Here is a 12557-nt window from a genome sequence, read left to right on the forward strand (position 1 = left end):
CCCAAACCAGCTTAGTCCCATCCAGGGCCACCAACCACCAGAAACAAACCTGGACTGGGATGCAGCCCCCAAACTCTGCTGGGGCCACCTTCTTCTGCATGTCCCTGCTCCCACCTGGGCACAGTGACAGTGGTGGCATTGGTGCTTCTCGTGTTTACCCAGGAATGTGTTCAACCTGCCCACACCCATTTGCTTTCCTCTCTGGCCCTCCCCAGCCTTAAAACGGTCTGGGGCTGGAAGGGGAACAGAGGGGAAAGGGAAGCTGCACCCAGCCATAGCTGACTGTGTCCTGGTATTGCTGAGGAGCCTGGAAGGTGCCCTGTCCACAGGATATGCCCTGCCACAGCTTTGGCAACCCATGTGCAGCGGATGACAGGGCTCATCCTGGGCACGGAGGCTTTCTGGGGTGATGCTCAGTTTTCCTGTCCCAGGCCCAGAGCTGGCATGGAAAGAGCTTGGAGCCGTCAGCTGCTCCCTGCAGCGCCACACTTGGGCCCTTTATTTGCAGAGAAAGCCAACCAGCAAGCTCCCTGGGTGACACAGGGACTGTGGTGGCACCGCATGCCCTGAGCCCCAACCCGCCCTGGTGTCCACAGCCCCACATCAGCCACAGCACCCAGCAAGAGCAGGGGATTGGCCAATACATGCCATCATGCCACCCATTTCAGGTGGCTCTGCAGCCACTAAGGGACAGGGACCTGCCCAGGAGCTGGCCCTGCCACCCCATCCACTGTGGCTAGGAATACCACCAAGGCAGGAGGCCCCCGGGGCCGCCTGCAGCACGGGGAGCTGGTCCTCACCCACAGCCACCCCACGTCCATTACCCTGCCTTCTCTAAGTGGCCACTGCTTGTCGGGGCACACGGCTCCTCTCGCCATGGGGTTTGGCCATCCGTCCCTTCTTGCCTGTGTCCACACCAGCCAGGGCGTGCTTGTCCTGGCCCAGCTTGCTCTTGCGGTGGTAGGGGCGGCTGCCGCACCAGAAGCGGGTGCAGTACTCCTCCACCCGCCGCAGACTGTGGGAGCTGATGAGGTGCATGATGTCCTTGAACCAGGCTTTGGGAGCCTGTGGTGCCAGCCGGGGCTCAGGACAAGGCAGGGGTGGGGGCTCATCCCAGCGCTGCTGGGGGAAGGTGTGTGCCAGCTGCTCGCTCGCAATCACCTCCAGAGCCGTCTTGGCCACCGTCTGGGTGAAGCCGTGCTCCAGTGTCTTGCAGTAGTAGATGCCAGCGTCGTGCCGGTGCAGCTTGCGGAAGAGCAGCCCTTGCTCTGTCTGCAGGATCCGATCGTCCGTCTTCACCTGTTGGTGTTGGGCCAGAGTGAGGTTGGGCTGTCCAGGTCCAGCCCTGGTGTCACCCCCATGTCCTTGCACAGGGAGTAAGGGAGGTGCAGGGGGGGCCTCACCTCATCCCGCTGCTCGTCAGGGGGCCTCTGGACAAACCACTGGACGCTGGCCTGCGGGGAGCGGGGCACACACTCCAGGAAGGTGCTGTTGTTCTCCGCCCCGTAAAGCACCTTCTCCTGAACGCTCTCAAAATCATCCACTGGGGCAAAGAGAGACATGGTCTCACAGGGAGGGCAGTGCCCGGCTCCCACATCTGGGTGTCAGCCACCCTGGACCCATGTGGCTCCAGTCCCCTTTTCCCTCCTCTCCCTGGGGACAAAGCCCTGCAGCATCCACCCTTTCTCGGGGCACCCCTTGGTCTATAGGATGGGGAGATGAGGGTGCCCGAGCCCATGCCAAGGGCTGTGGGTGCCGGGACATCTCAGGGCACCTGGACAACCGCTCGGGCTGTGGGCCCCCCAGTCTCTCACCGGTCAGGTTCTGGTCCAGACACTGGTGCGCAGGGTTACTGTGGCGAGTACCCTGGCGGCGATAGCGGCGCTTGCCAGAGGGCTGGTACCGGGTGCAGGCGCTGCCGTCCCAGGCGCAGTAGGGATCCCTGGCCAGGCAGCACTCAGCACAGGCCGTGCCATAGGTCCCGCACTGGTGCAGCTGTACCTGGGCCACCCCCAGGCTGGAGCCCATGTAGAGCATTTGCTGGAAGAACAGCACTGAGATGGTGATGCTGGCAGCCCCCATGGGCACAGCACCCAGGGTCCCCCACCAGGGCAAGCACCATGTGGGCTTTGAGGGGCTGGTGACAACAGCTCAGTCCCTCAGGTCACCTGCTCTGTCCCCAGCCCCGTGGCTGAGCTGTGTCTGTACTCACGCGCTTGACAGAGATCTCCATCTGGGTGATGGGCACAGGTGCCTGCAGGGGAGGAGCGCAGACATCAGGCTGGTACAAACCTCACCAGGAAATGTCCAGCTCATGCAGCTTCTCCAGGACTCTCACAGGGCACAGGAATGTGCCAGCGATGCTCTCCCCTTGCAGCTCTGAGACCTCCCAGTGCCCAACACCGTGGTGAAAGCCCTGAGCCCATGTGTGTCCCCAACCCAAGCAAGCTCTGCTGCATCCATCCCTTGCAAGTGGGGCAGCAAACAGCACCTTAAAAACCTGCAGCTCCTCGAGGACAATCTCCTCAGTTGTGGATGAGCTTGTCTTCTGCAGGACCACCACCTTCAGCACAGAGCCAGCATCTGTGAGGAGGACAGAGGTGTGAGCGCTCTGCCATCGCGCACCCCAGCAGCTTGCCCACTGGTAGCCCCAGCACCAAGGCTCCTTCCTGTGCGCTGCTCCTGCCGCTCACCTGTCCCAAGGAAGAGGACGTCTTGCTGCCCATCCTCAGCCTCCACCCGGTCCACCACAAGCTGGCGCAGGCGATGGGGCAGGTCGGTCTTCACCAGGAGAGGTCGGCGGTGCCGCGGGTACACGGGCTTGTACATAAGAGGGTGAGCGCGGGCGAAGTGGAGCACCTCGTCGGGGAAGTCCTTGGTGGTGCTGTACTGCCTCCGGGGCTGGTTGGTTGTCTTACTGGGACACTGTGGGATGAGAGGGGACCAGCTGAGCCACCCCAGCACCCATCCCTCCTTCCCCCTCCATCACCGTGCAGAGCTGGCTTGGGTCCCTCCCTGCCTTCTAGCTTGGGACCCATCTTCTCCACCCCTTTGCCAGCTGTCCTGGGGTGAATCCCATACGCAGCCCAGCCCAGCAGATGAGAAGGTGGGAGATTAGCTCCACACCACCCCCAAAGAGCAGCCAGAGGAGCAGAAGGGACCCAGAGCTCCAGGGAGCCGCTCACCACGCCCGGCCGTGGGTAGGGCACCCTGCCCTCGTAGGCACCCCACTGGTGGTGGGGGCTCTCTCGGTGGGCGAAGGGCCCATTGAAGACCTCCCGGATGTCGGCCATGCGGTACACACAGACAGCAGAGCCCTGGAAGACGTGGCTGAAAGGGGACAGTGAATGAGGTGAGCAGAGCCATGCTTGGCACCAACAGCATCAGTTGGAGCACAGGAACACTGACATCACTGTATGGACCAGAGCTGGTGGAGGTTGGGGGACAGCCAGCAGCCACATGGTGATAGTGACAGCGCAGGTCATGGGTGGCTGCAGCTGGATGTGTGCAGAGGCTGGAGCTGGAGCACCCACCTGGTGGTGCTGAAGAGGGCGTAGATCTCCGGGCTCTTCCCATCCTTCGTCCTCAGCAAGAAGACATCCTCTGGGGATGAAACCATAGGGTTTCTCCTGGAAGCCCAGGGACTTCCTGAAGCCACCAACTGTGGGACCAACCCTGCTGAGGTCTCCAGCTCCATGCACCCCTTACCCAGCTCATCGAAGTAGGTGTCTATGCCACCGGGGCCAGGGACAGAGCACACCAAACGGGCTTTGTTGAAGGTGCTCCACTTGTTGACCAGCACCCTCTGGCCACCAGCATCGTTCTGCAGGGACAGGGAGCATCAGAGTCACTGCTGTGACCTGTCACATCCCTATCCCCTGCAGTCTCCACCAGGATCTTACCACGCAGACCCGCACCACCCGGCTGACGATGGTGTGCTCCTTGCTGTCTGCCTCCACCACCTTCTCCGTGAAGAAAAAATAGGCTTTGTCGTTGTCCTGGTCATCATTGTCTGGGATCATGTGGGCTGCCACAAATTTGGGGTCTACGAGCAAGAACCAGACACATCAGGGGCAAGAGGGCACAGCCACCATCTCTGGACCCCTCACACCACATTGTGGCTGGATGCCAGCCAGGGGCACCCCCAGACCCTGCTGCCCCGGTGCCTTCCCTTGCTCATACCTGGCATGGGGGATGCCCCAGCCACTGCAAGGCTCATGATCCCCAGAATTAGGCCAGCCGGGGTGGGGGGGGGGGTGAAGGGGTAGAGGGGTGCCGTTACCATTGAGTAAGCGCTGGTCCACCTCAGTGCGCAAGGCAGAGCGGGTGCCCATGCTGCGGAAGATGCCGGGATCATGGCCCAGGAAATCTGCCGTGAGGCCGGTGTACAGCTCCCCACCTGCATAAGCATCCCCCGTGGTGCTGAGCACCAGCCCTGGCTGCACAGGGACCGTCCCTGGTCCTGGCACCCCAAAGGCTCTCAGTGCCTGAGGAAGACAACCCACCAATGAGGGTGCTGGCAAAAGCACTGCTGGGCTCGTGCGGGCACCTGCCCCGGCCAGGATCCACGCTGGTGGGGTCCATGCTGAAGGTGTGCTGGAGAGAGGAGCAGGCAGGTGAGCCCCAAGACATGTTCCAGCAGTGGGGACATGTCTGGGAATGCAGGGGCTGGCGCTGGGCACTGCCCATCTCAAAGGCATGTTGCTGCAAGTAGCTGCAGCCCCAAAGGGACTGTCTGGAAGCTGGATCTGTGCTTTCTGAGGCAAGTCTGATCCCAAAAGGATGTGCAGGAGCTGGAGGGACCTGCCAGCCCACCATCTGCCCATCAGCCTGGCTGGAGGCATCATGGTACAGGGCAGGGTTCCCACTGCCTGCACAGCACCAAGCTGCAAGGTGGGAATGGGGGGCCCTGTGCTTCCACCCTGGCCAACCTGATTTATGAGCAGGGAGCTGGGGGGGGAGGAAATGCCACCCACACCACTACCCTGGCAAGACACCAGCCCCAGGGACATGTCTGGAAAGGCCGTGCCGAGCCAAAAGGGTGGAGGAGCTGGGGAGGGAGCAGCACAAGGGCAAAGGGGCAACAGGGAGCTGGTTCCTGACACGCACCCCCAGTATTCAACATGGGACAAACAGCAGATCCAGCATCCCCACACAGTCCTGAAGCCTCCCAGGATGGAGGCAGATTATAGGGATCTACCTCCCAGGGATGTCCTATCAGGGATGCTCAGGATGGGCACCCCACCATGGTGCTGCCCTACCTCGCCACGGTGCCCCACATAGACGAAGGCGCAGACAGGGTGGAAGGCACCTGTGCCGCAGGCCAGCAAGTGTGTTCGGTTGTAGGGGTGCAGCACACGGATGTAGTTGGCGCAGTCGGTCTGGGGGGGCAGCAGGGGAGGAGAAGGGTTGAGGGGGGTGCTTGGTGCTTCACCCACACCCAGCTCCCTGTCTCTGCCTGGGGCATTGTGACAATGGATGAGTCCCAGCCCTGTCTCACTGGGCTACACCCACCTCTGCCTTCACCCCAGTGCTGGGGATCCCAGATGGCAGCTGGCACCCACTGGCAGGGCTGGCACGGATTTCACCCGGGTGGGCCCCAGCCATTGCAAAAGGACAGGGCTTTTCACTGACCCTGCCACCAAGAGCATCCCAGCAGCACCACACATGATCCAGCTGGCACGCGGGCACCTCCTGCCCCCAGGCACCCGAGTGCTCATGCCATGCCACAGTCCCTGCCAGCCACGGGAGCAAATGCCACCTGCCTAGCAGATCCCAGTGGCAGCAGCTCCTACACCCAGCCCCAGACCCCTGGGAATGCTCCTCTTCCCAGCGCCCAGGACGTGACCAGATGCAGGGATGTCCTTTCATGTCCCACTCCTGCTTCCGCAGGGATGAAACAAAAGGAGGAAACATGGCAGACGGAGACGGATACCTACAGGCATCCTTGTCTGCCTCCAGAACAGGCCTGATCTGGGATTGTCCCCTGCTACCAGGGACTGGTAACAATGACATCCCTGGGGATGCAGACGTGCACCTCTGACCTTGCGCAGTCTCTCCTGGCAGTTCCCACTGGAAAAGGGCTCCCTTCCTTCTCTCACTGAGCATCACCAGCTGCCCCCAGCCACCGCCTGCCCCCTGTTATCCCCCCTGGTGGGATGTGAGGCCCCTCGCCTGCTGGGAACACCGCCACCGAGCCGCCCCGGGGGTTCCCAGCCTTCCCACTGTTTATTTTCCCTTAGAAAAGAGCCTCTAAAATAGCAAGTTTAAAAAAAAATATATATGTTCAAGAAAAACAAAGGCTCGAGCCTGGCCCGGCTCGGATCTGTCGGTGAGAGCTTGGAAAACAAACACACAGAGCAGGACGGGGACCCCCGGGAGCAATGCGGCTGGGCAGGGGGAGCCGGGGGGGTTGTCCCCACCATCGTCCTGTCTCATATCGGGGCAGGGGGGATGCAAAGAGGGGTGAGGTTTGGGGAGCAAGGTCACTGAACCTGAGTGAGTTACAGATTTCCCACTGCTGGAGACCACGTCACTGGGGCCTGGAGCACAGCTCAGGGCTTCTGGTCCCTCTGAGCTCAGGTCTAGGATCCCGGCTATCCCTGCCTACTCAGTGCAGCCACGTCTGGGGCACACTGACCAGCACTCTGCAGCCATGAGGCTGAGCAGAGCCCTGGAGGTGGGATTTACTGGTTCCAGAGCAAGTGCTTCACATGGCCAGACGTAGTGGCCGACTCCTTGCCTCAGTTTCCCTCATCCCAGGGATGGTCCCTTGCTCAGCCACACAAGGGGACCCCCCTGCTCAGGGCAGAGCACACATGGGGCAAGACTCACCCCTGGGTCCTTCCCCTTCCGAAAGCACTCCTCTGTCTGCCCAGGGAGCGGTGGCCAGTAGATCTGGAACACAAAGCAGATGTTGGAGCAAGGAGAGGGGACAGCAGGGACCCAGCTTTGCAAATACAAGTCCCCAGGCTATCAGCGGCATGGGGAAGGAGAAAGGGACAGTGAGAGACACCAACAGCTCCCCAGAGCCCAACCTTCAGCCCAGGGCAGGACCCTTCCTGCTGGGGATATGCCCCACCACAGTCACATCCACAGCTGTATTCAAGTGGTCTTGCAGGGGATGGCTGGAGGTGGCCTGGAAGAGGGTCGACTTGCGGGTGGCCTAGGAAGGGGTGCTGTGTGACAGCAGGGAGTGATGGACCCCAAATCCCCCTCAGCCTTAGGCTGCTCTCAGGCCAAGGGCAGCTTGGGTACACAAGCCCTTGACCCCATTGCAGTGACCCAGCACACCAAGGGGCACTTCATTTCCTTCTCCACTTTCTTTGGCTAGAAACAGCCCAGATCCGTGTTTAAAAGACAAAGTTGAAGTGGAGAGTGTGAAGGAGGAGGGGAACCACCACCAGCATTGTCCGCTCTGGTCCATCACCTCTCCCAGCCAGGAGCTTTGCTGGCTGAGCCCTGGCACAGCTTGTTGCAATGAGAGATGCTATTAGCAAATTGTCTCTGCAGGCTTTTAGCTGTATATTTGGCCTGTGAAGGGGATGCCCAGATGGGGATAGGCAGCACTTGCTCTCCCAGTGGTAGCTTTTTAGGAGAGTGCGGTCCAAGGCCCAGCTCAACACCCAGGAACCACCAGTGGGGCTGCACCACCAGTGTGCAAATGTTCTGATGTATTTCAGCACGTCTGAGATGCAGGCATCCCCAGGGCAGGTGTTGTTTCAGGGTGACTTCAACTGGCTTGGTTGAGCACCATTCACTCAGAGGGGTGAGGGCTGCACAGGGGCCAGGGCACGGATGGAGCCCCCGGGGTGCTCAGCAGGACCTAGCTCACCTCCTTAGCATCTGCGTTGGCCCTGTCCAGGAGCAGGGAGTAGAGCACATCCTTCCCCCCAATGAAGAGCCGGTCACGGTACTCATCCAGGTAGAGGGAGCGGAAGCCCAGGAAGCCACGGTGGCCAAAGAAGAGGATGGAGCGGTTGGTGCCCAAAAGGTCTGCCAGAGAGGGAGGGAAGTGTCAGCCCCCTAACACCCTTCAAACCCTCTTGGGAAACACAAGAGGACACTTAGACCCCCACCCCGGTGGCCACACCAAGGGCTCCTGGCTTTTTGAAGGGGCAACTGGAGGGCTGCGATAGGCACAGACAGGAGGGTCCCTTTGAGCTGCTAGTTCTGACTCAGAGCAGAAGAGCTGCTCCCGGCTGTTTCAGAGAGCAGCATCCACCTCCATCCCCGCCTCACCTTGCCAGCAAGGTTTGACTGAGCCACCCCAGGCTTCTACCACGTCCGTGCCACAGTGAGTCAGGTGTGTGAGAGCCTGGCAAAGGCTGTGCCATGCTGCCAGCTCCAGGCTGGGCTCACACGGAGCCCGGGAGGGTGGCAAGAGCGGGCACAGGGTGGGCAGAAAGCAGGTACTGCCCCCACCAGGTGCGAGGCAGGGACACAGTAGCAGGCACCCAGCCAGTGCAATGGGGAAACCGGCACACAAAGCCCACCACCATCACCACCAGACCTCGACAGCACCACCAGACCTCACTGGTTTCCTCCCTGCCATGGCATGGGGACAGCACTTGGGAAGAAGCTGGACCGGCATGGGCACACTGTGTCCCTGGGGTGGACATGACATTCCAGAACAACAGGGTCTGACAGCCAAGGCTCCCAAGGCAGGTCCAATCCTGAATCCTGCCAGATGCCAAGAGGACCCTCGCAGTGATGCCGCCGCGGGGGCAGTGGCGAGACTGGGTCCTGGTGGGAAATGACTTTCAGGGTCAGCAAGCTGAAAACCCCGTCACGGCGGCGCCCACCCAGCTGCTGCAGAGAGAGAGAGCAAGAGGGAGCAGCTCAGCTTCTCCCAGCTCTGAAACCCAGTCTGGTGGCTGGGGAGGAGGAAGAGGACAAAGCGCCGTTGATGAGCACAGCCGTGTCCCCAAACACCCTCTCTGAGGAATGCTGCCACTGCTGACCCCAGGGAAAACCCCAGCCTGCGCAAGCCCCACGCATGTCCCCATGAGAGGGGGGTACCAAGCCCTGCTCTTGCTGGAGGGATGTTTATCACCTCCAGCGAGGAGGTGGCCAGTGACGCAATGCCCCATCTGGGGGGAAATGCTTCTTCTGGGACCTGGAGGAGAAACAGTCCCTGCGGGACAACAACCACTCCCACCCCATCACACACAGCTCGCATCGCACCAAGTCACTCAAGGGCAGTCCCAGTGCCCTAACTGGCGATGCTGGTGGCATGGAGGAACACAGCCACAGCAACTCGCTGGGAAGATCCCTGTGCCTGCAAGCAGAGCTGGCACCAGGGCCCCTCCACCCCAACCCCCGGGGGGGGCACCCTCTTCCCTGTGCCCTCCCAGCGTCTCCAGTCCTCCCATACCACCGGGCCCAGCCTGGGAAAGCCAACTCCGCCGTCTCCTTCTATTCTTGCGCAGCAATAATATTTTCCCAGCTCAGAATAACATTGGCAAAGTCAGCGGGCTCCTTGTATTGTTTCAGGAGAGGCTTCCCCTTCTCCCCCAGCCCCGGCAAATTCCTGGTGCCTCAGGTTACACCGGCTCCAGGCCCTTCCTCTTCCCTGGCTTCACCTCCCCAGGGAACAGCACCATTCCATGCCTCATCCATCACCGGGACCCCTTTTCCCCAGGGTGGGGGTCCTATGGGAGTCATCCCTCAACTGGGGGGGAGTCCCTTGGGAGGGACAGCGGGAAGCTAGAAGGGCACTGGGCTGTGCTGCAGTGCTCCCAGTGCACACAACAGCAAAATGCTCCTTCCCCTCTTACACAAGCAACTGCTGGAAGTCGAAGCAAAAGGAAAAGAGTGGCTCTAAGTGAGAGGGAGAGCTGGGGATGCGCTGCACCCACAGCACAACACCTTCCCCTGTCCCCCCGCCCAGTCAACACCCAGCAGTCAGAGGCACAGCCGGGCACAGCCCAGCTAGGCACTAGCAGCTTCAGTTCACCCCGGTTTGCATTTCAGAGGCTTCCAATGGCTTTAATTGAAATTTTCTTTTTCTGCCCCCCAGGGAGAAGGCGGTGGCAGAATTTGTTTCATGGGAAATCTCAGGGTCTGTTTCCAATTTGGAAGAGGAACAGAATAATCAGCTTAAGAAGGAAATAAAAACAGCTTCAAAAGGTTATTTGCTCGCCGCGGGAGGCTGCGGAGCCCTGGAAGCCCCTCGCACCTGAGGAATGGCACGGATGGACTTTGTGCTGGGGTGGATTAGACACCCAGACAGACCCTGAGCCCTGCATCAAGCTCTGCTGGGACCCCGACCTTCCACCCTGCCATTCCCACCGTGGGGCAGAGCCATGAGCCACCCTGGGCGCCTGCTGCTTCCCGGGGTAAGCTGGACCACTGTGTGCCTCAGCTTCCCCCTTTCCTGCTCTGCCCCAAGACAGAGGCAGGGATGCAGCCAGCCCGTGCCACAGGGCAGGAGACCCCCAGACCGGGCAGTACAAGGAGGGAGGACAGCTTTTCCCCAGCACAGGGACATGCTCTGCCGCTCCCAGGGCTTTCCAAGAGCTGGGCTATCCCAGGCTTTTCCCCTCCTTGGGAAAACATGCATTATGCGATTTATTCTATTTAATTTTTTTTAAGCAGGTTCATTGCTTTTAGGCAAGAAGGAGATTGGAGCGCTCCAGACTCCTCTGTTAAGTCTGGCTGGAAGCAGCCTGTGGATTAAGCTGGCAGAGTTGGGGATGCAGCAAGCCAGAGCAGGATCACAGGGAGAGCTGTAATTAAACCCAAGCATTCCCGTGCTGCATCCCAGCCCCCCGGCACCCCAGCACCAGCGGCCCCGCACGGGGGTGCTCCCAGGGTGCCCGGGCCGGCAGCACCAAGGGGACCTGCCGGGCAGCACCCGGCTCCCACTCAGCCGCGGGCAGGACGTGGAGCACGCAGGGGGATGCCCACGCCGGGGAGCACCCGCCCGACCCCCCTGCCAGACCCTGCCGGTGCCGGGGCAGGGCCGTGCCTCAGTTTCAACCCCCTCCACGAGGGACACGGTCCCTCATGGGAAGCGGCAGGGCTGGCGCGGAGCCCCGCGGCGCATCCCCTCCTCCCATCACCGGCTCCCCCCTTCCTCCTCCTCCTCCTCCTCCTCCTCGGGACTCCCCACACACATCCCTCGTGGCGAGCGGCAGAGCAGCCGCTCACCGAACCCCCAGCCCAAACCGAGCCCCCAGCGCAAGGTGCCCCCCGACCATCCCCCAAGCCCGCACTTCGGGCGCAGCTGAGGCTCCCCAGGGCCCCTCCCGGCCCCCGTGGAGGGGGTTTTGAGGACCCTCCTGTCCCCCCATGCCCGCTGCAGGTGCCCCCGGCCCGACTCACCGCGGTAGGGCAGGCGGAGCCGGGGCGGGCTGCGCTCCGCCGCCAGCAGCGCAGCCCCCAGCCAGCACACGCACACCGGCACCGCCGCCCGCATCCCGCCGGAGCTCCCGGGGCTGATGGTGGCACCGAGCATTTATGGGGCCGACATCCGACCGCCCATGGCCCGCCCCGACCCGCCCCTGCCCGGCCCCGGCCTCCGGGGATGCGCGAGGGGTGCCCGAACCTCACCTCTCCCTGTGGGGGCTGTGAGAGCTCTGCGCATCCACAAATCATCACTTGCCACTAGCAGTTTAAGCTTTGCTGCACACCCCCCTTCCAAAAGTAACCCCACCAACGCCTCTGGCTTATCCCTGAGGATTAGGAGCAAGGAGGGCAGGGGGAGGTGGGGTCCCCAGCCTTGCCCTCTGAAGCAGCAGGAGAGGGTACACAGGCCTGTCCCCCTATAAGGATGCTCAGCATGGGGTGACCTCCAAACATTAGCAAGTGCAGGGCTCTCGGATCCCACCTCAGAGGCCAGGCAAGCTGGGGACACCAGGCTGGTTGGGAAGAGGGCTGCACAGGACTGCGGGGGGCACGGGGTACCACATGCAGTTTTGGTGCACTCACAGAGCAAGGGACAGTGTAGCGAGGATGCACTGCTGTCTGCCTGCAAGGGTGCTCATCTGCACCCTGAGTGGGGATCCAGCCAGCAAGCAGGACCCCACAGCACCCCACGGCACACACAACACTCCCACTTTTGTAATAGAGAACTCTGCAACCCAGGGTAAAACCACCTCAAATCAGCTCAGCAAGCTCTGGGCTGGCTGTTGCCCTAGTTTCCCTGGGGAGCAGCATGGCTCCAGGGCAGATTCAGCACCTCTGGGTGCTGGGAGCCATGTGGAGCTGGGAAAGAGCAAGGAGGAGATGCAGCTTACGGCAGTTCTGGCAGATAAGCACAGGCTTCCTGCCCGTACCCGCACACTGCCTGCCCAGGCCTGAGGGTTTGGGGGAGCAGCACAGCAGCAGGAGCTAATGGGAGGGAAGGAGCAGGATGAACCCAGCACCACCAGCCGCTCCTGCATTCCCCAGTACCCTGAGGCAGCCCCGCAGCCTGCCAAGGCAGGATCCTGCCTGCAACCCTGTCCCACAGCCCAGTGATCCCAGCGGAGCAGGGAGCACCCAGCAGACCCCACCGGAAATCTGCTGTGCCTGAGCTCCCTGAGACGCCACAGGCAATGCCACGGACAGAC

General features: G+C 61.6%; 1 protein-coding gene across 2 annotated transcripts; it reads right to left on the reverse strand.

Moving 5' to 3' along the window:
* Positions 1–469: 469 nt before the first annotated feature.
* On the reverse strand, positions 470–11456 carry SEMA3G (semaphorin 3G). Of its 2 annotated transcripts, XM_065686948.1 has the most exons (16): positions 11329–11456; positions 7835–7995; positions 6835–6897; positions 5262–5381; positions 4506–4596; positions 4283–4399; positions 3903–4045; positions 3709–3823; positions 3534–3603; positions 3186–3330; positions 2694–2925; positions 2492–2583; positions 2213–2254; positions 1815–2040; positions 1404–1543; positions 470–1299 (listed from the first exon to the last, which is right to left on the reverse strand). In XM_065686948.1, exons 1-16 carry the CDS (start codon positions 11420–11422, stop codon positions 835–837), a joined length of 2316 nt encoding a protein of 771 aa, XP_065543020.1. In that variant the 5' UTR covers positions 11423–11456; the 3' UTR covers positions 470–834. The 2 variants fall into 2 exon arrangements, with proteins under 2 accessions (XP_065543020.1, XP_065543021.1); XM_065686949.1 differs by lacking the exon at positions 5262–5381.
* Positions 11457–12557: the final 1101 nt, after the last annotated feature.

The sequence above is a fragment of the Lathamus discolor genome, chromosome 7 (assembly GCF_037157495.1).
Source record: "Lathamus discolor isolate bLatDis1 chromosome 7, bLatDis1.hap1, whole genome shotgun sequence".
NCBI lineage: Eukaryota > Metazoa > Chordata > Aves > Psittaciformes > Psittacidae > Lathamus > Lathamus discolor.